The following is a 27,383-nucleotide window of genomic DNA, read 5'->3' as shown; positions in this document are numbered from 1 at the left end:
ATGCCACAGATCCTGGAGGCTCGCAAAGCGGGAAAATGGGCAGTATACAGAGATGGTCGGGTCATCATCACAGATAAGCGCCAATGACGGGGTGCGGCCTATGAGACCCACCTGAGTTTTGCAGTGTGGAACTGCAACGGAGCTATGAAAACATATGCGGGATTATTCTAGGAGACCTTCACCAGCAAGGACATCGTCCTCTACACAGAAACCCACCAAAGCCCAGGCACATACTTACCAGAAGTGAGGGGATATAGATGGGAGACGGCATGCCGCCCTAGAGCCGGAACAAAAGGAGGGACCCGAGGGTCCGGAGGGGTGGCTGTGTTGTACAGGGAGGAGCTACAGCCCATGGTGCAAGTATGTGGAAAGATGAGGAAGCCCGGTTCATGTGGATCTGGATACACACAGATCGCCCCCGAGACATATACATGGCGGTGTGCTATTTTCCACCAGCACACTCCCCATACGCACCACAGAAGGGCGAGTCACCATACCTACCACTGTACGAAGATATCATGCACTACTCCAGCTTGGGGGATGTCATGTTGGCTGGAGACTTCAACGCACGCACAACACAAAGGCAGACCCCCTTCTTCGAGAGCGAAGACCACATGTACAAAGAGATTGCACCGGAGGAGATAGGACTCAACCGGGCGTCATAGGACACAGCTGAGTGCACCGAATATGACGAACACCTACTGGCGTTAGGGGGGGCACACGGATTGGCCATCCTCAGCGGTCTCTACAGATGGCCCGGGTTGGATGCCCTCACATGCTTCCCACACAAGCACGCGGCCAATTGCATCGGACGGGGGGCACATGAGCACCCACACAGAAACTGGGAGCAAGCACAGTGGACTATATCCTCGGCCCTCTATCACTTATCCCTGACGTCCAGTCCTTTAAAATATCACCTCGCCCACTCGCAGTGGCTGCCGACCATGCATACCTACAATTTGACATAACTTGTAGGTATGACCTAACCCCCCCAGCAAGCAACCCCCCAAGATTCCCCAGGTACCACTTTACCAGGCTAACTGCAAGCACATACTCCGACCATCTCTATTGGAGCCTGCAAGAAATGAACCCCCATGCACCACTGGAGGAGGTCATAGCACACTTGGTGGGCACACTACACACCTCAGCTGCCGAATACTTCCCCCACACATCCCCCTCCCCCCACCCCACCCCTCCGAACAAGAATGTCCCACAGAATAGCTGGTACGACGCAGAGTGTAGGGAAACCCGGCTCCGTCTTCAACAGGACGAAGCACGGGGAGTACACACGCTTAAACATGCACGCTTGATCTTCCGTCGCCTAGTGCGACGGAAGAAACGAGCCTACCTCTCCAAAGTGGAACACGAATTCTACTAGCTATTCTTAGGACAGGACAGCAAAGAGGCATGGAAGGCGTTTCAGGAACCCCAAGCCCAGACGCCCATCACCTCCCCGAACACTTGGCACGCATATGCAACCTCACTATACCAAGTACCCAAGCAGCCCCAGCTACCCTGGCCCCCAGGGAGCAGACCCGGATCATCCACATTCTTCAGGACGGGGCGGGTTCGGGACGCCATTGATAGACTCCAAAATGGCCGTACCCAAGACCACGAAGGCTTGGTAGCAGAGCATTTGACCCATGCTAGAGACATACTGGCACCTCTCCTAGCACACATGTTCAACAGAGCCCTATGCGAAGGCTTCCCAGCCAGTTGGTCAGCCAACACCATAATACCTATTTTGAAGGCCGGAGACCCCATGGTTCCCACGAACTACCGAACAATCATGGTTGGCCATGTACTAGCCAAGCTTTATGGATCCATATTGGACCACGAGCTGAGCAAGTGGGCAGAGCAACACCAACACCGAGCTGTAGGACAAGCAGGGTTTAGGAGGGGGTTCTGCACCCTTGACCATATCCTCACACTGAGAGCCATCATAGAGGAGGGCAGAGCACATGGAAGACGGGTGTACTGTTGCTTCGTGGACTTCCGCAAGGCCTTTGACATAGTCCCATGAGTGAGGCTCATGCAAAGACTACAGGAACTAGAGATACCAACCGAAATACGATGGGGGATACTAGCACTATACGAATCGGTAACGGGCCGAGTTCGGGCACCGGGAGGGCTGTCAAAGGAGATCACCAGCACCATCGGAGTCAAGCAGGGATGCCCACTCTCGCCCACCCTATTTGGCCTCTACATTGATGAGATCTCAGAGTACATAGATAGATTGGGCGAGGAGGGATCAAGCCTGGGAGGGACACTGATACCTATCTTACTATATGCGGACGACATAGTCCTCATCTCCAGCACACCCGAAGGGCTACAGCGCCAACTGGACGCACTACAGGCCTTTTGCCAAGACAAAGACCTAACTGTGAACCTGGGGAAAACCAAGGTCATGGTGTTCAACACGTCAACCCAATGGCTCCGACAGTCGGTACCCCCCTTCACATACGGCGGAGAAACCGTGGATGTGGTCCAAAGATATGTCTATCTGGGGATTACATTCTCTGGACCGAGATTTGCCCTGAGAAAAGCCGCGGAAGATAGACTAACCCGAGGCTATGCAGCTCTCGGGTCAATGGAGAACCAATGTGCACGCATACAGTTCCAGGAACCCCGGACAAAGCTCTGGTTTTTTGACACCTTGGTCACACCAGCCCTCCTGTTCGGGGCTCCCATATGGGGGTCCAATCTCTACCACACGCGGAGGGCCCCACAGGATCAGCCACTGCCTAAGGAGGAGGCCACCTATGAGGGATGGGAGCAGATGGAGAGACCCTTAATACTTATGATCTCAGGGATGATCCGAAGCAAGCCCTCCGTACCACACGAGATCATCCGCGCGGAGCTGGGGGCACCGCCTCTCGTGGCTGAGGCCCTCTTCTAGACCGTGACCTTCTTGCGCCGAATATGGGACCTGCCCCGGCACCGGTACCCCAGACTCTCCTTGAAGTCATCCAAACAGCTAGCAACACAAGGGGACACTGAGTGCTTGTATGCCCGAACAGAGACCTGGCTACGGCTCCGTGGCCTGCACATGGACCACCTCCCCCCACTACAATAGTCTAGACTGCCCACACCTGGAGCTCAGCCGAGAGGAGGTAAATCGCATCACCAGAATGGATATCATCCAGACAGACACCGCCAGGACATGGGTGACCCTCACATCGGAACTAGGAACCAAGAAGGTCTTCTACCGAGAACACTTCCTGCATATCTCCCCGGACGGCTTCATCACCCGCCCAAGCTACATGGACACACACCTGTCTCACGGGGTCAGAAGTGCCATCGGATAGATCCGCACGTCCTCACACCAACTACGGGTCGAAACGGGCAGATACGGGGCCAACCCCCTCCCCTTAGAAGACCGAATCTGTCAGCTCTGCCATCTCGAGCGAGAGACAGAGGAACACTACATCTGTAGATGCCCAGTGTACTACAAAATCTGGGGACGCTTCCACTGCCTATTCAGCGAAGGATTCGGGCCACTCTCCAAGGTGATGGAATTCAAAGACCAGAGATGCCTGGGGCTCTTTCTACTGGAAATACGACGCCACAGAGACCACCTCCTACGAACCACGGAGCGAAGACAAGGAGCCACCAACCAACGCACACTCAACGACTTCTACCAAATACCAGCTACCCTCCCCACCACCGAGCCCCCACCAGCCCAACCGGCCTCCCGGCCCCAGGGGACCACCTTAGAAATAGCCACAGCGAGAGGTAAAGCCCGGCGCCCACGCCCCGCCGTCCCCCGTCCCCGCAGAGGACACTGGTCGAAGATACAAGGGATACTACGCCGCCATCGGAGGGCCCTGCCCCGCCGCTTTAGCCTCTCCATGCTAGACCGACCCATGCGGGACATCTTAGGATGAACACCCCAGGAGCAGTTCCACACTGCACTGGAAGTACCTCTAGATTGTATCTAGTCCAGATATCATTTTGTACCTACTCAATTTAGTTCAACATAGCATAAATGTTAGCTTCACTGGGACTTTTGAAATCTCCCAGACATTTGTATGCAACATTTTGGTCTCATAGGCCAACTTGGCCTGTTGTAGACGTTAATATAACTTTCTTTCTTTCTTTCTTTCTTCTCTCTCTGTAGGTTTCAAGTCTCTCTTTTGTGTGTCTGTGTGTGGTTTTCCTTGTTTCAATTTCGAGACCTTTGGCATTTTCCTTGTTTTTAGGGTCCCATTCTCATTCCTTGTTCAAAGTAACTATAAATCAGTCTATGCTAGTCACCTTTTTATCCCAAGGTAGTAGCCAGCAGGTATTGAGAAATCACTCTTTCAAGTCTTGTCGCTTAAGTTAGTGTTTCATCACAAAGAGCCCCAAAAAGGGCTGGGCGCCCACATTTTGGGGTGCCGTCCTAGAGTGATCAGTGGGGTGCCACCCTAGATAGATTGGTGTCTATCTATAGGTGACCCCTCACTTAGTTGATTCCATCTCTTGGTTGGTTTCCTATCTCCAGCCCTTCCACTGCCCTCACACTAGTTCAAAAGGACATTGCGGTTGTTGGCTTGTGGCTCTTCTCCATCACCATCTTCTCCCTCAGCTTCAAGCACCATCACCCTTTGCGTTTGGAGCATCCTCCACATGGCGACACTATCCCTTTGCTTGGTGCCAACACCATTCTTCAGACTCCACCTTCACTTGTGTTTTTTAGTTTAGAGTTTTCCCACCATCTGGCATCACCTCCTCTTGCTTGGTGTTAGCATCTGTTGCCCTGGTGTTAGCATTCATAGCTTGGTGTGAGCTCTCCTACCAGGCATTATCCATCTTCTACATTTGGCAATTCGGAGGGCTATCCCCTTCCTTGGCGTCATCATCCTCTTTGTGGTGTCATCATTCTCCACCTTGGTATTAGTCTTCTGGCACTTGGTGTCATCATTTCCACCTTGGCGTCAGCCTTTTGGCAACTAACGTCAGATTTGCAGCCCCTGCCACCTGCGTTTTGCAGTCAGGAGGCTCCGTCACTTGCATTTGCAGCTCCCAGGCTTTTGGCGTTAGTTCCTACTTGGCGTTTTACTGCCTTGAGGCCTTTGCCGTTTGCGTTTGCAGCCTTGGCTCACTCCTAGCTTTTGAGGATTGTGGTTTGCTCCCTCGATAGTTGGTGATCTCCTTCTTCCTCCCAAATGGCACTAGAGGACTGCGTTCCACTCCCTCAACAGTTGTCCTTCATCTTTAGGTTACTTCAATAGCCCATTGCTCGTAGGATTGCATTTTGCTCCCTTCACTGTGAGGATTCCCCATAGGTGCTACCACTTGATTCAGACATGATAGTGTAGTTATCCTCTAAGCTTTGGCTCTGCTATATCAAATTTTCTTCACATAGCATAGTTTAGTGCTTCATTATCTTCTTCTTCATCATTGCATATTGTGACATCATGTAAGAGCGTACTTGTTTTTTTGACATGGTATCAAAGCGCAAAAGCTTAGGGAGCTAAAGATCGTGCTCATTAGAGATGGCAAAGATTGGTTGGGGGTTTGGCATCATCTATTGATTTCCCTTATTTCCATTGCATCATCCAAAGACAAAGATATCCTTCTCTTCCTCTCTCTCCCACCCTGCCTTTTACAGGTTGACACTCTGGTGCTATGACTTCTCCATAGGCAAATGGACAGACCAATGGGTGCTCCTCTTTCGGCATCACTTGACCCGATCAACACTTGCCAACATGGACCTTCGCTCCCTATACTGTCGGACTATATGCATCTATCCTCGGGCACTTGTGCCACCTCTCCCTTTTGGGCCAAAGAGTTTATTCTACACTGGCTTTGAGATTTTTATGCTCAAGGCAATAAGACACATTCGATGCGCACTAAGATCTTTCGAGCAAAAGGAGGATCACTTCGTACTTCAACCTCCTTGTGACGACTACAATGTGCTACGCAGGTTGCTTCTACTTCTTGTAGGGTTTCAAGAATGTCACCTCGACAACTTGCAGTTCTGGAGTCCGCTCCCCCTAAGAGATAGTAATTGTTGGATACTGTCTACTTGTTAGGCCGCTCCTTCGAGAGACAATGGTTGATCAATACCTTCCATTACTTCGGCTCCTCAGTCCACTCCATTGAGAGACACCGACCATGTTCGAATTTGCCAATTCTATGGGCATTGAGTGTCCAATGTTTTGGTTAGGTGGTTTGTTGTGTGAACTCAACCACATTAATAAGTTGTGTCACTTCTTCTAGAGTTGGTTCTAGAGTTAAATTAACTCTAGTTGAGTTAGACCTACTTAAGACCTATTGTACTTTCATTCTATCATTTTAGCACTTGCATCTTTTGAGTGTGGAACTGTTGTCTGCTCTTTCTCATTGTCTTGTATTCACTCTCTCTCTTTCTCCATTTCCAACATTTGGTATTGAAGCAGCTTCTATGTGTGGATTTTGAACATCCACTATTAGCTGGTGACGCTCCGCCAAGGTCCTGTAGCAGCTAGCCAACATTGAGCCTAAGGAATAGAAGTTGCTGTTTTGGAGGAGGTGTTGCTGTTGTTTTCAGCCTGTATGCAGCCTTGTACGTAGTCTTGCATCCAACCTCGCACACATAGCCTTTCTTAGCCTTGTTCGTAATATTCTCATCCTTGCCCGCCATTTTCTTAGCCTTGCTTGCCATTTTCTCAGCAGTGCCCATCATTTTGTTAAGTGGAGGAACCAACAAATCAATGAATTTGGGGCATTTTCCATCTCCATCAAAGTGGGTGAAGACCAATTGAATTTGATTGAAAACAACTTCAGCTCTGTTAAATCCAAGTCTTGGAGCTTCCAAATTTTGGCACACTTCTCGAGGTTGCTAGTAAATCCTAATTTTTATTGCAGATTAGGATTTACAGTAGAGAAATTTGAAATTTCTCAACCTCTGGTGATCTCAATGTTGTAATCTTCGGAGCTAGGTTATAGAAAGGTTGGGAGATAAGAGAGAATGCGAAAGAGAGAGAAAATTTGGACTTTCTTCGTGAAAAACTGAAGAAAATCAGTCATTTACTGCTGCTGCCTTATCTCAACAGCTTGTAGATGGTGTTGCTTACTGCAAATTGGTCTTCTCTTGCCCTTGGCTACTTCAAAAGGTCTCCAATGTTTGCAAATGAGACTAGTAGTATCTTCCCTAATGCACTAAAAATGCCTCTCCCTAGCCTTTAAAGATGTTTTTCAGTCTTGCATGGGCATTTTGGACAAGTGGCAGCCTTTCCAAATGGCTTTTCTAGCATTATTCATAGTTAAATATTAATTTTCAGTCTTTAAATACTGAAAATTATAATTTTTTCAATGCCCATAAAAATAATTTGACTAGCCAATAATTAAATTAGCTAGGCAACTTCCATTCCCAAGTGTCTTTGTGCCATCTTTTGCCAATAGATTGACATTAGGTACCATTAAACACCACTTCTCTAGTGTCACCAATTAATGCTTATGGCCGTATGAATGAGCTAGGCCAATAACTAGCACCAAAGGCTTTACTTAAACAACCCCAAAACATGCTTAATTAAGAAAGAAACCTTGTTTATTTAAAAAGAAATGCGTTCTTAGAGAGTGTTTGTATCCCATAAGCACAAACGCACTTGGGAGGGCCCAAACTCTCTATAAATAGATATGCCATCCTCCATTCAGCCTTAATCTCGTTTTTGCAGATTTCAAGTATTTCAACTTGCTGTCCGTATCTCGGATGTGGGGGACATTGTGGTCCAAGCTTGGCATTGCTGTCTACAACATTCTGGCATGTACTTCCAGTCTACCACACACTATTCGGGGCTAATTTCAGCATGTTAACTATTGCTCCTAGTTTTTCTTGCTTTTTTAATCTTTCTCTCTCGTGTAGCTTGTGTTTGCTCTTTTCTCTCTTGTAGCCAGCGTTTGTAGACTTTCTCTCTGCTCACCTGTGTTTTTACTCTCTCTCTCTCTCTCTCTCTCTCTCTCTCCTACTTGGCTGCGTTTGCTGGTGTTTGACATTTGGAGGCTCCCTTGCTACGATTCGGGATCCGTTTAGAGTACAACACACTCTCTAGCTCATTACCCCTTCCCTGATCCTTGAGATAGAGGAGTTTAAGATACAGTTTTCATTCACTACATAGTGTGTTTATTGCATGAGCATTGTATATTCAATAGTCATATCATTTCATTTATTCTTTGTGTTCATTGTCTCTGAGTTACCCTAACCCTAACTGTGTTCTTCTATCAATCTATCAGTCTGTGCTTGGTCGTACGGTATTATTTGTGTTTCTGTGTCAGGGAATTTTTTCACATGGTATCATAGTCGAGTTCTTTGAGAGAAACCTAGGCCTTGATCTAAAAGCTCCACACAAGAAGCAGGAACAACAGAAGGGTAGATAACTTCCAACACTACTTCTATACCACTTTTCACATCCGAGCTAAATACATCGACGAATGAGTTGGAGTGGGTCTCACAACTTGCTTTATAAGCTCTCAACATGGCCGGATAGACATTGGACTACCATGGAGTTCCATGATCTTACGAGACCATTGCAGCTGAGTACGATCTCATTTTGATGCATAGAGCCCAACAACAGATAGAAAGTAAGTTTGAATTTCACCCTTTAGATTTATTGCACCGATCTATTGACCGTACAGGAAGGGCCGAATCTCCACTTAGGACTGGCCATCCGCAAGTGGAAATTGACACAGAGTACACTCCATTGTCTTCACACTTATTCTCTTTGGTGCTAGGTATATCTACTATTTCAGATTCTGTTAATAATGATTCCCCTTCTCTTATTGGTATGGATGATTTTCATGATCGACGTATACAAAACAATATTTGGTTTATGAATAATGAGAAAGACAGATATTTCTTTATGAACTCAAGACTAGGTAAGTGGTTGAAACAAGAAACTGTGAGTACTTCTTCCCCTTCTTATCCTTCAACAATTTTGTTTTCAAAGGTCAAAATGAAATAGATGTATCCTCATTATCATCATTTCAATTTAATGCATTTAATGGATAAAAGAAATCCACATTATTTTCCTAATCTACACTTATCACAAATACATTTAATCTACCTCCCATCCCATCCTCTTATTCCTTTGCCACACTCAATCTCCATTAAGTGCACTACATGTTACATCTCATGTAGAATCACATGTGTTTTCATTCACCACACCAAGGGGTTCTTCAAACTTAGGCACAGCCGTTAGGACCTATCTCTTTCTCAACCGGGTGGTGTTTCATCTTTTCCTCACACTTTTGAGATCATTGTAGCCTGGGTATTTTCCCCAATCTCTCCGGAGTGTGGATCATTTGGTGCCCCATTTCTACCTACCCACCATTTCCCCCTCTTTCTTCTTATTAGACATCTGCACCAAACCACTATATTATCCTCCACATCCATCTTACCCCACGTTTCCGATACCTCATGGTTCTACCTCATATTCTATCAAGCATGCATTTAATCACAAGACTTGTTTTAATGGGTTAAAATTTGTAACTTGGTCGAACTTGATGAGATATGTCCTTGACTCAAAGAACCTATGGGATCTTGTGTAGGGATTAGAACCCTAATCCGATTTTGCACTTGTTCCATACGAGGTCGTTTGCTCATGGAAGGCTAGGAATGTCTTCGCTATTGTTGAGTTGATACAAGGCTTATTGCTCGAGTTTCATTCTCAGCTTCAGCATTTTGACTTAGCGTCAGAGTGATGGGCATACTTGATTGACTGTTATGTGGCTTGGGATAGGACCCATCGAATAAATTTGGAGCATGAGTTTCAAAACTTCAAAATCTTTGATCGGGATGACTTGAAAGTCAAGTCGGCTGAGTATCTCCTTGCCGAATTTTCCATAAGGACTCCTAAGTCCTCTAACGATCAGATCACATTGTTTCTTAACAAGCTGCCACGTAAGTACTTCAATTTTGTGTAATAAATGGTTTCGTTGCCCAATTTACCCACATTCTATTAATTTGAATATCAGCTATTGTGTTATGCACGTCTGTTTCATCAGTTTCATATAAATAATTCCTTAGAGGGGGTTCTTGTTGCTCATTTTCAGAAGGGGCAGCAAGGAAAGGGTAAACCAATTCAAACTTTAAATTAAAATCAAAATCAAAATCAAGATTAAATTCAAGTAGGGGAATCACAAGGAAACTCCCAGTCTCAATCCAAACTTGGGTGGTTGGCCATTTTTACGACAAGTGTTGATCAAATACAAGATGCACATCACCAAAACCCAAGTCACAGAACCCCTCCTCTCAATCGAGCAATCCCCCTTGAGGGTGGCAGGGTGATGGCAAGGGGCAATGGAAAGGTTATACCCACACTGTAGCGGGTTAGTCATCTCAGTCGTCAACAACGTTCTCAATTGCGAAGGGTTTGTCTGACTGGTCTGCAGATGCCCACATCGTCTCCGTAGAGACATTTGATGCGAGTGTCATCCACATCTGTGAGTTGCCTCCCAACAAGGTTACGACAGAGGCCCACTCGTCATAGCCGAGCACATCAACACTTGTTTGGATTGTAGACAGTGGAGCTACACATGACTCCTATAGAGGACAAGCCCCTGTAGCGGGGTGGGTCCGCGTAGGAAACAGGTTGCATTAGTTTCGCCACTGACAAGGGTCCGGATCTAGCTTCGATGGACAATGTATACTATGTTGCTTAGCTTGCGGTAAACTCCTTATTTGTTCAGCAACTTTGCTGGTTGGGGCGAGCAGTTTTCTTCATAGTGACCATAGTTGAGGTCCTTGACTCTTAGAACGGTTTAGTGATTGCCCGCGATGAGGCAAAACCTAATGGCCTATGCCACACAACTCATTTTCTTATCGAGCTGACAACTGAGGGCTCTGTGTTCCATAGCTTTCAAGCATTAGCCACATCTCGGGAGCCTATGAACGATGAGCGTCTTTGGCATTTCCGCCTAGGGCATCTTGGTTATAACTCCTTTATGAGTTGTCTTGTCGTGAGATGGTTGAGGGTCTTCCTTGCTTGAAGCTAGCTCGAGATGTCTGTAAATCATGTCAGCTTGCGAAGCAGTATCGTACCCCATTTTCTTAGCAGTCTATAGCACCTCTTAGATTGATTTACATTGATCTTTGTGGGCCAACATTTATTACTGCCTTGAACGGTGCGTTGTACTTCTTTTGATAGTGGATGATAATTCGAGATACATATGGGTGTACTCCTCAAGCATAAGTCTGATGCTTTCACATTCATAACTAGACGGGTTGTCGTGTTGGTTGCATGAGGAGTGATACTGGTGGTGAGTTCATCTCCCATGAGTTTTTCCAGTTTCTACAGAAGCATGGTATCTTTCGCTAGCTCACCTCTACCAATTTCCCCTCTCAGAATGGAGTCATAGAGCATCGGAATTGGACAATCATAGAAATGGTATACTCTATGTTGTTCGCAGTAGAGCTTCCTGAGCGCCTTTGGGTTGAACACTACGGTGTACATCCTCAATCGGTGCTCCACTATGGCTCTTCCTCAAAAGACCTCGTACGAGGCATTCTTTGGCTTTCCACATGTTATATCTCACTTCAGAGTCTTCAGGTGTTGTACTCACACACACATGCTTGATGATAAAATAGGGAAAATTCTTTGGTTAATTCATACTAGGCTAGACTTAGCTTACTCAGTCAGCATTCTTAGTCAATATTTCACAGTGCCTAGGATGTCTCATTGGATTGCATGTCTTCATGTGTTGCGTTATTTCCGATGTACTTATTCTTATGGCCTCACTTGTGGTTTTGATTTATGTTTGCAGGGATACACTGTGTTGGGATGTAAAGGTTCTTTATTCACCTCTGTGTATTGTACACGTGTATTGTTATGTTGTACATGTGAATGCATCCTTACAGGCCCCAAGTAAAAATACATTTTATTCCTTGTGTACCAACACATCGTTGGTACACCCAAATCGGCTCGCACTCTCTCTGTCACTCTCACACTCACCTGCACACTTCCCTTGTTGCAAATCTTCACACTTCCGCTAGCCGCGCACTCAACAATTGGTATCAGAGCATAGGTTGTGCACGCTTCTCGAGACCAGCAGGTAGCAGACGACCAGTAGGTAGCAGTCGAACCAGCTGCCAACCAGGCTGCAGACAAAGTGGGTAGATGTGACAGGCGGGCTCCAGGTCAGCGTGACGGTCGTTGGGAACTGTGTGGCGGGTGACACATGACTGGACCTGCTCACGACCGGGCAACCAGTTGACGGGGTCCAGTAGGGACCAGCGGGGAAGCTACGCGTGGCGGACTGCGCGTGACGGTAGTTGATGGCGTCCAGTGGGCGATCGTTTCAAGTTATGCAAAGCGGCCTGCAGGGATTGACGTCCGTCAGACGGGCAGGTCAATGGCTCTCCATTTTCTTTTAAAATCAGAAATTTCAGTTATTTTATTTCTCCCCTCCGAGCGTTCACATGCATAAGCACAGATCATAAATTTGTGCAAATTTGCTTCTTGAGTACTATCACTTTTGTTTCAACGGCCAGTATAACTGGTCAAACTAATTTTCTAGGCATCAAAATAATTATTATACTAATTTTCAGTAATTTTAGACTGAAAATTAATATAATAATATGGAGAATGCCGGAAATTCATTTGGAAATGTTGCCACTTGTTAAATTTTCCAAAGGGAGGGAGGGAAAAACGTGGGAAAGGGTGGGAGAGCAAAATTGAAGGCTTAGAGAGTGACTGAATCATTCATGCTTATTGGAAACACAACGTGAGGAGCTGGAGCACCCATCATGTGCTAAGTTTCAGCCATTACCAGCAGGTGTTTGCAGATTTGGAGCAGCTGACAGTTGCAAAGATCCTAGGCAGTTGGGTGACAGCCTTGGTTGAATGCACCAGTAGATTTTGGGTCTCTAGGTGGAGGCAACAACATTTATTGCTGTTGGGACAGGGCAGCAGTTGCATTTGACTGATTTTCAATCATTTACTATGACAAAACCCTAAAATTTCTCTCTCATTTCCCTAGCTTCAAAGATCTCAGCATTTGGACCCTTGGAGGTTGAGGAATTTCAGTTTTCTTTGCTATAAGCCCTAATTTATAGTAGAAATTAGGGTTTTGCAAATGCATCGGGAAGTGTGCCAGACATTGAAGTCTCCAAGACCTGAATTATTCAGGGCTGAAGGTAATTTTTAGCTGAAATCAGACGGAGGACTAGCCAGCCATCAAATTTGGGACATTTCCTCTCTTCTCAAAGTGGGTGAAGTCCAATTGACTGCCTGAATCAAGGGGCAAATCAGATTGAAGATTTGCTGGTCGCTTTGGACAGCAAGGGAAGTTTGGATTGCGAAGGGGATTGGGAGCACCCCATTGTTACTCAACTTTCATTTCAATAAAGCTAAAGAAATACTGAAAGGGGTGCTAGTTTTGGGGCTAATTGGATGTCCATTGTACAAAGATCAGTAGGTAAATTTGTATTTTCAGTTTTGGAATAAATGCTTAGTATTGCAATTAAGTTTTTATTGGGGAATTACCACCCATCCACTAAAGGAAGGTTGGTTTTATGGTTCCATTGCCGGGATACGATCAAATCCTTTGAATTGGTGGGTTTGTGGCACTTGATTGCAACTTGGGATTATTGCAATCTTGCTGAAATTGTTCTCAGGAGTGAATTACAGCAAGTATGTCTTCACACGGTGATACAAGATCAAGTGGAGAGGATGCATCACTCCTTGGCCATTCAGTTGGTGAAGGGAAAAATGCAATGACTAATGTTGGACATGGTTCTTAGCATGGGCGACAAGTTGAAAACGTGGAAAATGATCCAAATGTGGGCACTTCTATGTATCAAGAGGTTGAAGAATTCGATGATACTTTCAAGGATGGGATGCAAACAATAGCAAAACTCTTTGCTGAATTGGCAAAGGATCCCTAGTTTACTCGATTCTTGAATGTTCCAAGGAAGGACAAGAAAGGCAAAGAGAAGAAGACATCTTTTAAAGCTTCGGGACAACCGGGAGAACAGAAGTAGATGCCTAAGCCTTCTTTGGAAGAGCTCAAAAAGGTAAATAAATGTAGAAACTTACGAAAAGTAACATTGATAGGTGTCTAATTGTTTGGTGAATTCAAGTATACATACTGGAAAAGATGTACAAAGTTTACATGTTACAAAGTGCTACTTGAAACTATCCTTCAGGGTGGTAATGACTTGATTAATCAACAATTACAGTAAGCATAAAATTCACATAAACTGAAAATGCAAATGTTACCAGTTGACCTTGGACAATGGATAGCAGTTGGTCCTTTGCTCTTCAATTGCCTCTTGCTATCATAAATAACCAACAAGCCTTCAAACCAATTTGTCCCTTGGTTTGTTGGGAAATTGGTCTTAAATTGTGGTACTTGTGTTACAAATTCAGACCCAATGTTTGTTGGTTGAATGGCCACTTGAATCTCCTGAAATTGACCCAAGTTTTGCAACCGATATTCAAGTCTCTAGGCCTTCAAATTTTTAGCATGCTTCTCAAGATGGTTGTCAAACGCTAATTTTTGTCGTAAATTAGGATTTACATCAGAGATTAGTCAAAATCTCTACCTCCAATGGTTGATTTTGTAGGAAATTGTTGAGGAAGGATGAGAATAAGTTGGAAAATGAGAGAGAATGCTAAAGAGAGAAAATTTAGACTTCCATCGTGAGGAAATGGAAGAAATCAGTTTTGCTGCCTTGTCTAGACAGCCATGAAAGCTGTCTCCATTGACACAACATCCTGAATATGATGTTGCTTGGCTAAATAGTCCTCAAACTGCTATCACCTACTCTGTAGTCTCTTCTGGGCATGTCAAATTGCTATCATCTATTGCTGTAGTCTCTTTTGAGCACGTCATCAGCTCTTGGAGGGCCTTCTACTGGTTGGAAATGGCTTGTCAACTATTTCAGCGGCAATGGCAGCTCTCTCTCTCTCTCTCTCTCTCTCAGCTTTCTACAAGTTGGAATGACTCTGTGTGTGTGTTGCCCCCCGCCTAAAAACCGTTTTCTCCACTTGCAATGGGCTTTTGTTTTTGGGTGGAGAAAGGCTTGAAATTTGAAAGATGCCTCCAAGATGTACCCAAGGTTTGAACTCACACACCCATGTACACACACACACACACACACACACACACTCTTACCAATTGCACTTCAGCCCCATTTTTTTTCACTTGCATGGGAAAGTTTTACCAAGTGGTAACCTTCCAAAACAATTTCCAGCATTATCAAGCTTTATTAAATAAATTTCAGAATATTGTTTTTAAAAATTAATTTGATAATTATTTACGTCTCAAAAAAAAAAAGTCTAGCCAACAATTAAATTGGCTAGACCAATTTATCATCCAAGTGATCCTAAGCACTCATTCCCCAAAATTGTCATTAATTAATTAATTAATGCTAATTTCTTAGTGTCATCAGTGACACTAATGACTAGTTAAATGTTCTAGGCTATAAGTTTTGACACTAGGTACCACTTAGTATACTGTATTTGTCAAGCATAACATATTATAACTTTTGCCTTCAGCACCAACTGATATCTCAAAATCATGGGTCCCACATTCTCAAATAATTAACTTACACCTCACATGTGCAAGTTACATTTGTACATTCGATTAAATTTTAATCAAATGCCAAGTAAAGCACCAAAGTTCCATATCCTTGTGACACTACTGCCCTTAGATGCTTGATAAAAGGCTCCATGAATATAGTGGGTGGAAATCTCTCAAATAGACAATGTATACAACAATATGTAGATAATCTACATACACTCAAGAGATCTTGGAAAGGTTGAAGGCATGTCCTCCTCCATCAGTTTTAGTGTGGTTTACCCAAATTTCACTTGAGAATTATCATATCAAATGTGTACTTAGGTGCTACATCTATTAACCTACAAAAAATAAGGTGAAAATTAATCTTCAACTTGTTGGCCAAAATTTTTGGTTCTTGTACAACCTCAAAAAGAAAATCATTAGGTTAAAAATGAAACTGAAAATCTAGAATTTTGGGTTTTAAATGTCCTAAAAAGCTGCTTTATAAAGAAGGGAACCATTGGGGATGCCATTCTTCATCCTTTCAGTCCATCATCAATGCACCCAATTTATCCCATTGGCTTCAGCCATCAGCCTGGCCATAAGCTGCCTCTATCACCATCCTTGCTACCACAATGTCAACATCATCCTATTTAGGAGATGGATGCTGTAGCTCTCTCTGTTTGGTATCATCATACTGCTGGTTCGAGTTTCTTGCTGCTGTTTCAAGCCTTCCCAGCTCTGGTGACTGGTGCCTCAGCCTGAGATCTGTCCCAGAGAGCTGAATTTTGCTGATGTCATCAGCCATGCTGCTGATACAGGTTCTTCTGCAGCATTCCGGCCCACATGTCATCATTGGAGCTGGAGACAACTGCATTTTGCTGTCTTCATCAGTAACACTGCTGCTTAGTCCTTCAAACACAGGTTTCTGGATGTTTTTGGTCTGGAGCGCAGGAGTTCTGCTGTGTTTCAGATCGGTCCGAGTATTTTCATAAGGGTTGCTGCTCAGGCCTCCAAATGCAGGTTTTTGGCTGTTTTCGGCATGTGGGACTGCTGCTGTGGCCAGGATCCATTCGAGCATGACTCATGCTGATTTTTGGCATCTGGACTGCTCCTTAATGCCCATGGCCTCACAGTCCTGGTCCTTGAGGATGGAAGCCTTGTGGCCCTCCTTTGCTCTTTGAAAACCCTTGTACATTTTTACATTTTTCTATATCATCCCCTTCATTTCTTTGAGCATTCATCGGTTTTTCATGCATTCTTACGCTCTCTCTGGTTGGCTTAACATCTCCTGTCAGCACCTTTTTCCCTAAAACCTTAGAAGCTCAACAAAAAACTAACATGTTGCTTCACTGAGCCCAAACAGTGTGCGCCCACTTTGTAGTTCATAAGAAATGGAACTGTATGTTTTTGCTAAATTGCAAAGCTGTCAATAAGTTAACCACAACATTTGTGTGCTCTGGCTCTGGATTCTCTATGTTTGTGGCTGGTGAAAGTGTAGGGCAATCAAACCCAGCTAAAGGAGGGAGACGGTTTTAATACGTTTAACATTACATAGTTTGAGCCTGTTCTCTTCAAATCGTATAGTTATGGCTCTTTTTATCTTCGACTCTAACTGGACACAGTTTTATTTGGCAGACCATCTGTGCTGGCCGATCAAAACATGGCATCCTTTTGAAATTGGAACAATCATGTCTGAAGAACACACAACTCAGGGACTTCTTGTTGAGGATTCCACAGATGAGGAGAAAACACATCCAAATAAGGAACAAACTCAGGACCCAAATGCTGTGTTAGAGGGTGATGATGTGGAACTTCCACTCGGCCAGAATTCTAATCTTGTGGCTGGAGATCCAGATGCAGAAAAATTCCATGTAACTATGAACATGGAAGGTGGTAGCCAAGGCGTAATAAAACTAAATATAATGTCACGTTTTCATAAAGTATCCATTGGAGTTAGTCCCATTGATAAATGGGAGTCCATAGATAGCTCGGTTCACAATTATGTGTTATAAAAGCTGCCCTTTGATATTATCTGGTACATTTGAATGTAATGAAATCATAATCAATATTGTCTAGCTTAACGTGGGTGGTCAGACACATGGCCAAAAAGCGACTGCAGTCCAAACTCAAAAGAAAAGGAGGCGATGGCTTTGTGAGCAATATGGCTTTCCCTCAAACTGTAAAGCACACGATAATTTTTTAAACTTGACAGCAGATGAAATGGAGGTACTTCTGCTCCTGAACTGAAGAAATACAATATTCATTTCTTCTTTTTTTTGAGATTTGCATTTTAATCTGTTTTTTAAAACACGTTGTCCAAGCCGCTTGGCTTGTTGTTTTGAGGTAGCTTTCAATTTCAGCAAAAATATAGGGGCTTGGTTTGCCATATTGGGGTGGGTTTATCATAGGTGGGCTTATCATAGGAAAAACTTAATGGGTGATTGCTTTATGGGAGCTATGGTATCAAATGTAAGACCCAGACATCTTTAACCAGACCTAAGATGTTCTTCAGGTGATCTCCTTAGACGTGCTATGGATGTGCAAGTTGTGACAACTGTGTATCTTAATCATTTCCTTTTGTCATGACTAGCAAATAAAAAACAGACAGGAAATTCTTGCAATGAAAAAAGAGGCTCATTTCAGAAAAATGTTCAGCTCCTACATTACTGGAATAATTGGAGATGAGGGTATCATGAAAGAAATGAATGACCTAGTTGCCAAGTATGATTACAATAAGGCAAAGAGGAAATGGCGGTTGTACCAGCATTGGCATAGAAAGGTCTTTGATAACATAAATGAGCAAGTGGATAACAAGTTGCAAACAATGACTTCAGACAAAATCAAAGAAAAATTACGTGAGTTTATCTGCTCTAAACAAGAGCTTGCAACAAGAAACTTTAACAAACATGCAAGCACCTCATATTCAGAAAACTATTGATTAGATCTTCACAGCCTGCATGCTTAGTTAATTTTTTTTTACAAACTTCTTTTTGACTTCAAGAACCTTGGTTATACGACAATTTCATATGATGCCAGATTATATGCATCGATCTTCACATTTTGATTAATCTCAAGGGGAATACTCTAGCTTCATGTCCTTCTGTTGCAATGTAAGATAAAGCTGAATGAATTCATCTATCTTTTGCAGGATACTTCCACTACAAGTACATGGAATCTTCAAACTCTAGGCTACTCTTCAGAGACATAATTGACAACAGCTTTTATAATCCATTTGAGAGCTTGAAACATACAGTCAAATATAAAGTCAGTTTTTCTGATCCCCTCAAGTACAACATTGATAAGGCAAGTAATCATTTATGATAGAGAGCAACTTTCAACCAGACATGAACATGTTGATGACTTAATCTTAATCCAATCGATCCTTGCAATACAAGTGTCTTTCTACATGGGTAGGATGTGAGAGATAGTTGACTAGTATATTCGCTCTGTCTAGCCTTGATACTTCTGAACAATGAGATGGACCTCTTTATACAATGCAGGGTATGTCAAATAAGAAGTTTGATGGTTTGATTATTTTAAAACTAGCTGTTGCTTACTAGATGGTAGAAGTATCATTGACCCTCCTGCGAATTGCTTAGTCATTTTTGTCTATGTACATTTGTCATTGTATGCCAGCAAGCAACAGAAGCATACAGTGGTCATAGCATAACTCATAAATGGAAAGTGATATTTTATATTGGGCTCCTACATGTTCACAGAGTTCTCATAAATCTCCTCAAAACTGCTACTACAGGATAACCTTGAAAGACTTGTCAGAGGTGAAGTGATAATAACAAAACCTGTGACGAGAGAGATTTTGGATACCAGCAAGTGGAATTACGCAGCATTCAGAAGCACAATATGGGGTCATTTGAATGCAGATGAAGAAGATGGTTCTCATATGCCCATAAAGAATACTAGGTATATCATCTTTTACTTGCATTTCGGCTTTCTATCTTGTATGCTTCCCCTCTATATTTTCATCAGATATAGTCCTCTAATCTTTGGTCTAACCATCAAGAGTGACCCTATTTATGAAATCTCTTTTTTTCATTTGAAAGACCAAGATATATTTTCATCAGATATAGTCCTCTAATCTTTGGTCTAACCATCAAGAGTGGACCCTATTAATGAAATCTATTTTTTTCATTTGAAAGACCAAGATTGTTGGAATCTTGTCCAATGCTTTGTGAAACTAGCATAAGAGTCTTTTTAATTGCAGGAAGTGGGCTTCGGATGACCTGTTACACAATGTGAGGTTCGTTGGCAAGCAGTATTGGAATGAAGAATTTCCTCGAGGAAAATATGCAAGTTTTCTTACCTTATACTGCTTGAGCGGATGGGCAGTGAAGATTGGAGTCATTTGTTCTAGAAACTTATAAGTTGTGTGTGAACTTAAGTGCATATTTTGTTTTACTCCTTTTTACAGATTGTACCTAATCAAGGTAAAGGATGGTCCTTCCGTGTCAGACATGAAGGCAAAGCAAAGGTATATGGACTAGAATGTTTGACCCAGCCCAAGCTACAACTATATTATAACTGATCATCTACAAACTATTGGTTCGTGTCTGCGTGACAAAGGAATACAAAATTTCTGCAATAGAAAAAGGGGTTTTGCATTACAAGAGCAATGATCACATCTTGGTGTATGACAATTCCCTACAATGGGGGATTAATGTCCTTGCAAAATTCCCATCTTTGTCTGTAAAGGAACTTGTCTGAATATAATTTACATCAATCAAAATCTAGCAGTGTGCCACAATGTTTTAAGTCTACCTATTCACACCTACTAAATTACAAAGGAATGCTCGTCTTCTTTCATTGGGATAAACTCCCTCGAGAAGCTTTACAAAGCGTTAAAGATCCTAAACACCTGTGTGTAACTTATAAACACCATCTTACTCCAGTCCACACTGACTGCTAGATGTGTTGGATTAGTTCCATCTCCTACACAATAAATTTCAGTGTGCCATTCGGCACTCTATATCAACGGTCTATCTAAGTTGTCCTCGTCACAGAGGACCACTTGTGAGAGCTGTCTAAATCTCCTGCATTGTTTTGAGTTTTGATTTGCTGAAAAGAATTCTGCTGTGTAAGGCTTGGTAAATAGAACAGGTTCCTCTTCAAAAACTGCTCTTCATCACGCAGATACTCCAAAGAACCCCTGTCAATTGAGCTGAAATCAAGTCTTGAAGGGTCCACGTCTTGTGACTCTGACTTGGGAATGATTCCATTGTACTGAGGGAAAAGGTATCGGGTAAACAGAGATGGATCCATCGACAACGTTCTGGCATTGCGAGCAGGATCTAGGATGGCCTGATTCTGCTGCCTGGCCAGTATGGAACCGCCAGTATGGCTAGGGATGGTGGCTGTCGGTTCAGGCTCCGAGAGAATACTGTCCAAGAAGGGGTCAGCATCTGGTAGTGCATTGAATGAGCCAATTTTGGGGAGGACGCTGAGCTTGGGGTCCCCTATGTCAGGCAAATTAGCCAAGACATCCTCTACACATGATGTGTCGTCACAGTCTTTGGTCCCATACTTAGGGATACGACTGCTTTTTTTATAGATTCGACAGAGAACCCAATCGTCCAGCTGCAGAGGCGCAACCAAAAGACGCTTAAAAACAAGTCAGGTGGTTTACTAGTTGAAGATACCAACAGTGAAATGATTGCCTACCCGAAGGGATTTTCTGGCAGAGAAGGGGCTTGGCCGACTTGAAGGGCTTTCTGTCAGCCGGTACTCGTGCATGATCCAGTTGGTCTTCACACCTTTTGGTGGTCTGCCCTTGTAGAAGACAAGGGCCTTCTTAACACCCACCTTCTGTGAGCCACCTGTGCTAGTAATGGGTTTGTCTGTGCCAGTGGCCTTCCAATAACCAGAGGCAGCTGCTCGATTGGGACGAGCACCATTCGGGTATTTGCGGTCCCTGGGGCTAAAGAAATACCATTCATGCTCTCCAAAATTAGCCTTTCCTGTAGAAACACGATTGCCGGGAGAGAGAAATGTCAAAAACCAGTGCTTCTATCGACTCAATGAAGTTTCACAATTCTGGAATTGCCAGGCATCTTCATTAGACAGCCACAAGGATTTGAATTCCGAATTTAATCGTCAGCAAACTCCAGCTTAATCCAAGGCTCAAGATGCAATGATAATCAATCTCAGCTGGGGTTTAAACTCAAACACAATATTCAAGTACCTGGTAGCTCCCATGGATCAAACTTGTACAAGTCGACCTCCGCAATTATGGGCACTGGCAAAGGAGTGGAAGTAGCCTTCTTTTTGAGGTAATGGATGACGAGCTCCTCATCAGTGGGGTGGAATCTGAAGCCAGGAGGCAAGATGGGCTGGCCGGAGGGGGGCCGAGGAGCTGCTAAACCACCGTCCATATGGTGTGGTAGGAGGTGGAGAACTTGTGTTTTGGGCGTGGTGGGGGGGAAGGGTGGTGAATGATTGTCAGAGGGGGGGAGGGGGGAGCATGGGGGGTGCTAGAGGATGTAGAGGAGGCAGAAGGAGAGCATTTGGGGGGAGGGGGTGGTGTGTGGGGGGGGGGGGTACTGTGTGTTGTTACTAGGCTACTGTGCAAGAAGACAAGCTGAGGTGCTCTCCGTTCCGATTAAGCGTTGTCCGATTGCTGCAAAATGTTCCGGCAGCTGTGTGGAGAGGCGGTTAAAAAGAGAAAGGGAGGGGGTGGGGGGAGGGATGCAGGTGGGCGGCTCTGAGAGGGGGGTGGGAGAGAGAGGGAGAGAGCGCAGAGGAGAAAAAGTCAGTGCGTACACACACACGCACATGCGAACAGCAGGTCTCTGTCCAGCGCGGCACGCGTGTGGGGCCCGCCGGCCTCTTCTGCTGCCACGTATAAGGATCAATCCTTTCCGACCTTCCCGAGCTGCGGGATCCGCACCTGCCACGCTGGCGCCGCCACGGTCCCTATCACTTGCAAAGTTGCGAGGTCTTTAAGTTAAAAAAAAAAATAAAAACTGCATATCTATTACCCACCCCCTGGCACTTTTCCGCACGCGCTTGCCACGTTGCGAGATCCTGCACGCCTTGGGGACCACTCTTCTACGTGTCTGCCCCAGCGCCCTGCTCCCACGTCAGCCCGCTACACGACACCATCTGCCACATCAGATCAAATCATTCAGGCCGGTAAAAAACAAAATCTTAAGTGCGGCCCTTCTCCCCCACTCTTCGAGCGCCGTTGTTGTGCATTCGCTGTATGTGACCAGCCTTCCCCAAGTTGCTGCATTGTGAATCGTGAGAGATATATATAATATGTATATAGCCACATCTTAGGATTAACGTTAGTTTTGCTGCAAAATTCAAATCATGCAAGCCCGTTTATGCGAATTCTCATATGTACAAATGGCCTAAGGACCATGTTTTGAGTGGAAACGTTGGGTGGCAGTTTTAATTTGAGCAGCACTTTTTTGTGTTACTTCGAGAACTGAACTTCAGCATTGTGGTTTTGCAACATGTGCATATTAGAAGGTGTTTGTCTTAGCACCCTAAAGGATCAAATACCACCTTTTGAGTGGAAAGGTTGGGTGGTGACTTTAATTTAAGGAGCACTTTAATGCGAATAGATATTTTATTATTATGCCTTTGGGATGTGGTGCATAGGGTTTGAACTCACACACCCCCATAACTCAACCCATACCCAAACAGCTACGCCACAAACCCATTGGCCATTTAAGGAGCACTTTGGTGCGTTACTACTAGAAATATTGCAACATTATAATCTTGCATCATGTTGTAATCTTGCATCATGTGCATGGTGAAGAGAGTGTCTTAGCACCATAAGGATAAATTATAGGTGTCATGAATTATATGTTTGGACTCGCGAGAGTTGTGTGCTAGCCACCCCAAGATAACTACAAGGATAAAGTATAGGTGTCATGAATTATATGTTTGGACTCGCAAGAGTTGTGTGCTAGCCACCCCAAGATAATTCTAAGGATAAATTATGGTTGTGAATGATGTGTTTCGACTTGCAAGATGTGTGCTAAACAATGTATAGTTAGGCATTCGACAATAAATCAAGATTCCAAATGTTATGTTAGTTCCAAAGATAGTAGTTCACAAGATTTGAGTGCATTGTAAACTTTCATGGGCACGATTATGTGATACTTGACAAGTACTCTTTGAACATTGTATATTGTTGCACTCGACCCCTCTTTGAGGTTATGCATGTTCACACAAGATATAAAACTTTCCATCAATTTTCTTCTTCAAAGTCACAGATTCACATTCATGACCCAGTCAATGGTTATTTGGTTTTTGACCCACTCAAACATTGTCGCTAGTCGCAACCCACATATTTCAAACTTATTTGATGGGGCTTTGGGCAGAGAACCACCGGTTTTTTGGACTTAGGTTGTGTTTACAATAAATAATTGTGTTGAGTTGAGATAACATTGAAAGACTACACCATGCTTGGTGCAAGAGTGGAGGGTGGGTCCATGTCCAAAAATCCTATCGTCATACATCACGAATGGATGGATGATAGAGGGGATAGGATCTTGGAGGCCACGTGGGGGGGGGGGGGAGAATATCGACTCTTCTTCTTTGATGGTAATAAGCACGTGACAATTACATGGGGGGATATGGGGATGGAATATTATGGAAGGAAACGTAGAAGTTTCCCCTCTTAAGACAAGACAATACATGCCTAGAGAAAACAACCATATCATCACTTTGGAAGGTATGGAGACTGGAGTGAAGGAGGGGACCTTTCAGGCTTCAGCTTTTCGTGACGTGGACACGAAAGAGAGAGAGACAGACAGAGATCGAGTGTGCGTGTTTGTGTGTGTGTGTGAATCGGCACTTGCCAACCAAGTACAAGCTAGAAAAGCCCCAGCTGGCAGTCCGCTTCTTTCGTCTTTATCTCCTCGTGCGTCAAAAGGGCTTCCAGCAGGCCCTCCCACGCGGCGGCCTCTGGAGTGACGGCTGACGTCAGCATCCATGCCACGTCATCCCGTACGGGCTTGTGTACCTCCTCCCCTTATCTTTTCCCGGCCCTGCTTTGTTTTTTCGCCCTTTTCTCCACTCTATTTATGGCATCATTGCTCTTTTATATTTAAAAAATTGATTTTTTTCCCGCCTTCCTTTTTCTCGGTTTTCCCTTTCCTTTGCGGCTGTTATCCGTTCAACCTTGTGACGTGTCCCATTTGCATTTTGAGGCCCCCTCCCTAAAAGAAAAAAAGGACATTGTTGGACTTAAGACAAAACCATTGTATTATCCTCATTGACCATATGCCCTTGGCGTGCTCTATAGTCTATTGCTTCCCTTTATATATATATATATATATATATATATGTATCTTTTTGGGTTAAATGAGGTCCATCTTTCTCATCAAGTGAATCGCTTTCCCACATCCAAAGGGGCCTTTTGACATTGGTAACATATAGGCCCAATGCTTTATTGACTCTTAACCTCCCCTTTGCAGTACTTTAAACGTTGACAGGTTTGTATCACCCTTTTCAAGTTGATGCCATGTATGTTCTCATGGACATGACACCTCGTGAATGTGGAGGCTTGCATTTATGGTTGTGGAAGGTATGGGTGAAGATCTTGTAAAAAAACAAGACCATGAATGTTGACATCCTAGTATCACCCTCTTCAAATAGACACAACAATTGCATACAAATGCAAACTTTTCTGAGGATTACATTCATGTAAAGTGGTGATGTCAAGACCTAAACCAAGGAATAATATTTAGGGATCTAGGCATACAAGATTAGGCTTTATTCTTTTACTAACACTTGCTTCGAAAGCATAGCTAGCTTCAAGCTTCTCTATGCTTCATAGTCACTTTCTATGCTTTCAATTAAAGCATGGAAGGTGTTTTTTCTTGAAGGCATTCATCAATTGGTGCCTTTCATGTTAAACAAGTCACTAATTCAATTGTATGAGAAAAATAAAATGAGACTAGTATCATGAAAAAATGTATACGAGTATGGTTGAGAGACAATGGATAGTAAAGAAATACAAATCCATTTGTCTACTTATGTATTAATTGTCAACTTGAAAGGAGTCTTTCTATAGAATGGTAGCCATTCGACATGTAGATGTAGCTATGAAGGAGCTTCATTATTAACAATAAAAAAATCCAAGCTACATTATCGGCATTGATGTTAAAAAATAAAAGTTAGATAAAGCCAAGAAGTAAGGGTGATCATGACTAGAACTTTAATGGTGCTCATGACCAAACTTTTAATGTCACAAGTTGATAAAGCCAAGAAGTAAGGGTGCTCATGACCAGACTTTTAATGGTGTTCATGACCAAACTTTTAATGTCATAAGTTGATTCCTTTCACTTAAGGTAAGTTTTCTTCTCAAAACATTATGTTTGAAATCCTCATAATAACATTAACGAAATTTAGTCACCAAGCATGCATACCACGTGAAAGGCTCTATATTACCTTATATGTGTGTAACATTGTTTGTCTCTCACACCATCCTACCATCATACATATAAGAAATAGGATAATAAATTCATGGAAGATGTGAGCATCTTGAAAAAAATTTGATGATAGCCACATTAATTGGACTTGCATACAATAGGATTGCAAGCTCTTATCACATTATTGGATTATTGATATACATTAGTTTTAAAAACGTTTTCATATTGATGATAGTGTAGTAAAAACCCAAAATCAAAGTAAGTTTTCAATAAGGAGAAAGCTTTTAAAGATGGGTGTAATAATATATATTGTGCCAACATGATCTATGGCTTATCATTAATATAGGCTAGTGGCAAAATGACCTTAAAAATATGTGTGGACCTAATAACACACATTGCCTAAACACGATCCATAGCCCATCATTAATATTGTAATAGATACTCAAGCAAGGACAAACCTTGGTTTGTATGCAAGCTGGTACAACCCTTGGTTTCATGAAGTTTCTAGAAGATTTGAGAACATTCTAGAAGATATATGCATCATCATTATGTCATCACTGATGTGAAGATGCCATGTGTTAGCATGCATATCATGCTATGTGGCATTCTCTTGTAATGACATGTGTCCCCCTTAACCTCCCTAGGCTATAGTATAAATAGGGGTCATGGGCTAGAAGCCCTTTAGTCTTGCCAATACCACTTGTGAGGCTCCTGCGAGGTAAGTCCTTTTCTAGTTCTTGTTTTGTTCTAGTCTTGTCTTATAATCAAGTCACACTTGTGAGCATTCTTTGTAATCAAGTTCTCTTGTAATTGAGTTATCTCGCAATGAAGTTCTAGTTCAATTTCTCTTTCAAGTTTTCCTCTTGTAAGTTGTGAGAGCAATCTCCTCGCTCTTGAAGAGCACTTGCTGTGCCCATAACAAGTATAGGCTAATGGCCAATGGCCATAAATGTTATGGTTGTAACCACGTGTAGTATATCATTGCTCTTGTGACATGATAATACCATTGGAACAACAATTTGTTTCTAGCACCATTGTGAGTGTGTGAAAATTGATGATGGATTTGAGGGTTTGGTTTATATTTGCTCAAGTTTGCAACAGCTAAAGATTAGTGAACTTGCCATGACTAGGATGTAACATTCACTTGATAAGAAATGCATTTTAAAGCTTTGATACTTTGCTAGCTTGTCATTCAATCCATGTGTGAAAGAAAGGTTGTAGACTTTAAAATTACTAAAAGTGACAACTATATTTTGATTGAAAGGCATACTATTGGAAGCTGAGAGAATTAAGACTAACTTTGATTAGATATGTAGGACACACTATATTGATTAGCAAGATAACAAATATTGAGGAAAATTTGACAGGCACATAGATAAGCATGCATGCACATATATTCTTGAGCCGATTTTAATAGGTAGTTAATCCCCTTCATTGACTAGGACTTGAAAGATGTTACTACGAGAGGTTGGTGCTTCACAATTATTCTGAGTTGAGAGACAATAATGC

General features: G+C 43.3%; 2 protein-coding genes across 5 annotated transcripts in view; one reads left to right on the top strand and one right to left on the bottom strand.

Moving 5' to 3' along the window:
* The window catches only part of LOC148026805 (uncharacterized), a 35,035-nt gene extending 14,997 nt beyond the window's left edge, over nt 1-20,038 (top strand). For 3 of the 4 annotated variants that reach the window (XM_087691336.1, XM_087691335.1, XM_087691334.1), the window contains exons 2-8: nt 17,107-17,411; nt 17,566-17,697; nt 18,062-18,326; nt 18,620-18,774; nt 19,226-19,392; nt 19,694-19,778; nt 19,901-20,038. In XM_087691336.1, the coding sequence (XP_087547462.1) occupies nt 17,160-17,411; nt 17,566-17,697; nt 18,062-18,326; nt 18,620-18,774; nt 19,226-19,392; nt 19,694-19,778; nt 19,901-20,014 (1,170 nt within the window). In that variant the 5' untranslated portion in view covers nt 17,107-17,159 and the 3' untranslated portion in view covers nt 20,015-20,038. Of the gene's footprint in view, nt 1-13,838; nt 13,979-17,106; nt 17,412-17,565; nt 17,698-18,061; nt 18,327-18,619; nt 18,775-19,225; nt 19,393-19,693; nt 19,779-19,900 lie in introns of those variants that run through there. The other variant, XM_087691337.1, reaches the window with a different exon arrangement.
* A 78-nt stretch (nt 20,039-20,116) lies between these two features.
* LOC148026804 (NAC domain-containing protein 1-like) lies at nt 20,117-21,857 on the bottom strand. The gene is made up of 3 exons (XM_087691338.1): nt 21,668-21,857; nt 21,148-21,443; nt 20,117-21,063 (listed from the first exon to the last, which is right to left on the bottom strand). The coding sequence occupies exons 1-3, from the start codon at nt 21,855-21,857 to the stop codon at nt 20,470-20,472; spliced, it is 1,080 nt and encodes a 359-aa protein (XP_087547464.1). The 3' UTR covers nt 20,117-20,469.
* Nucleotides 21,858-27,383: the final 5,526 nt, after the last annotated feature.

The sequence above is a fragment of the Lygodium microphyllum genome, chromosome 13, assembly GCF_053477565.2.
Source record: "Lygodium microphyllum isolate KBCC chromosome 13, Lygodium_microphyllum_v1.1.10, whole genome shotgun sequence".
Classification (NCBI taxonomy): Eukaryota; Viridiplantae; Streptophyta; class Polypodiopsida; order Schizaeales; family Lygodiaceae; genus Lygodium; species Lygodium microphyllum.
Note: the sequence above shows the minus strand (reverse complement) of the source record. Positions and strands in the feature narration are given on the sequence as shown.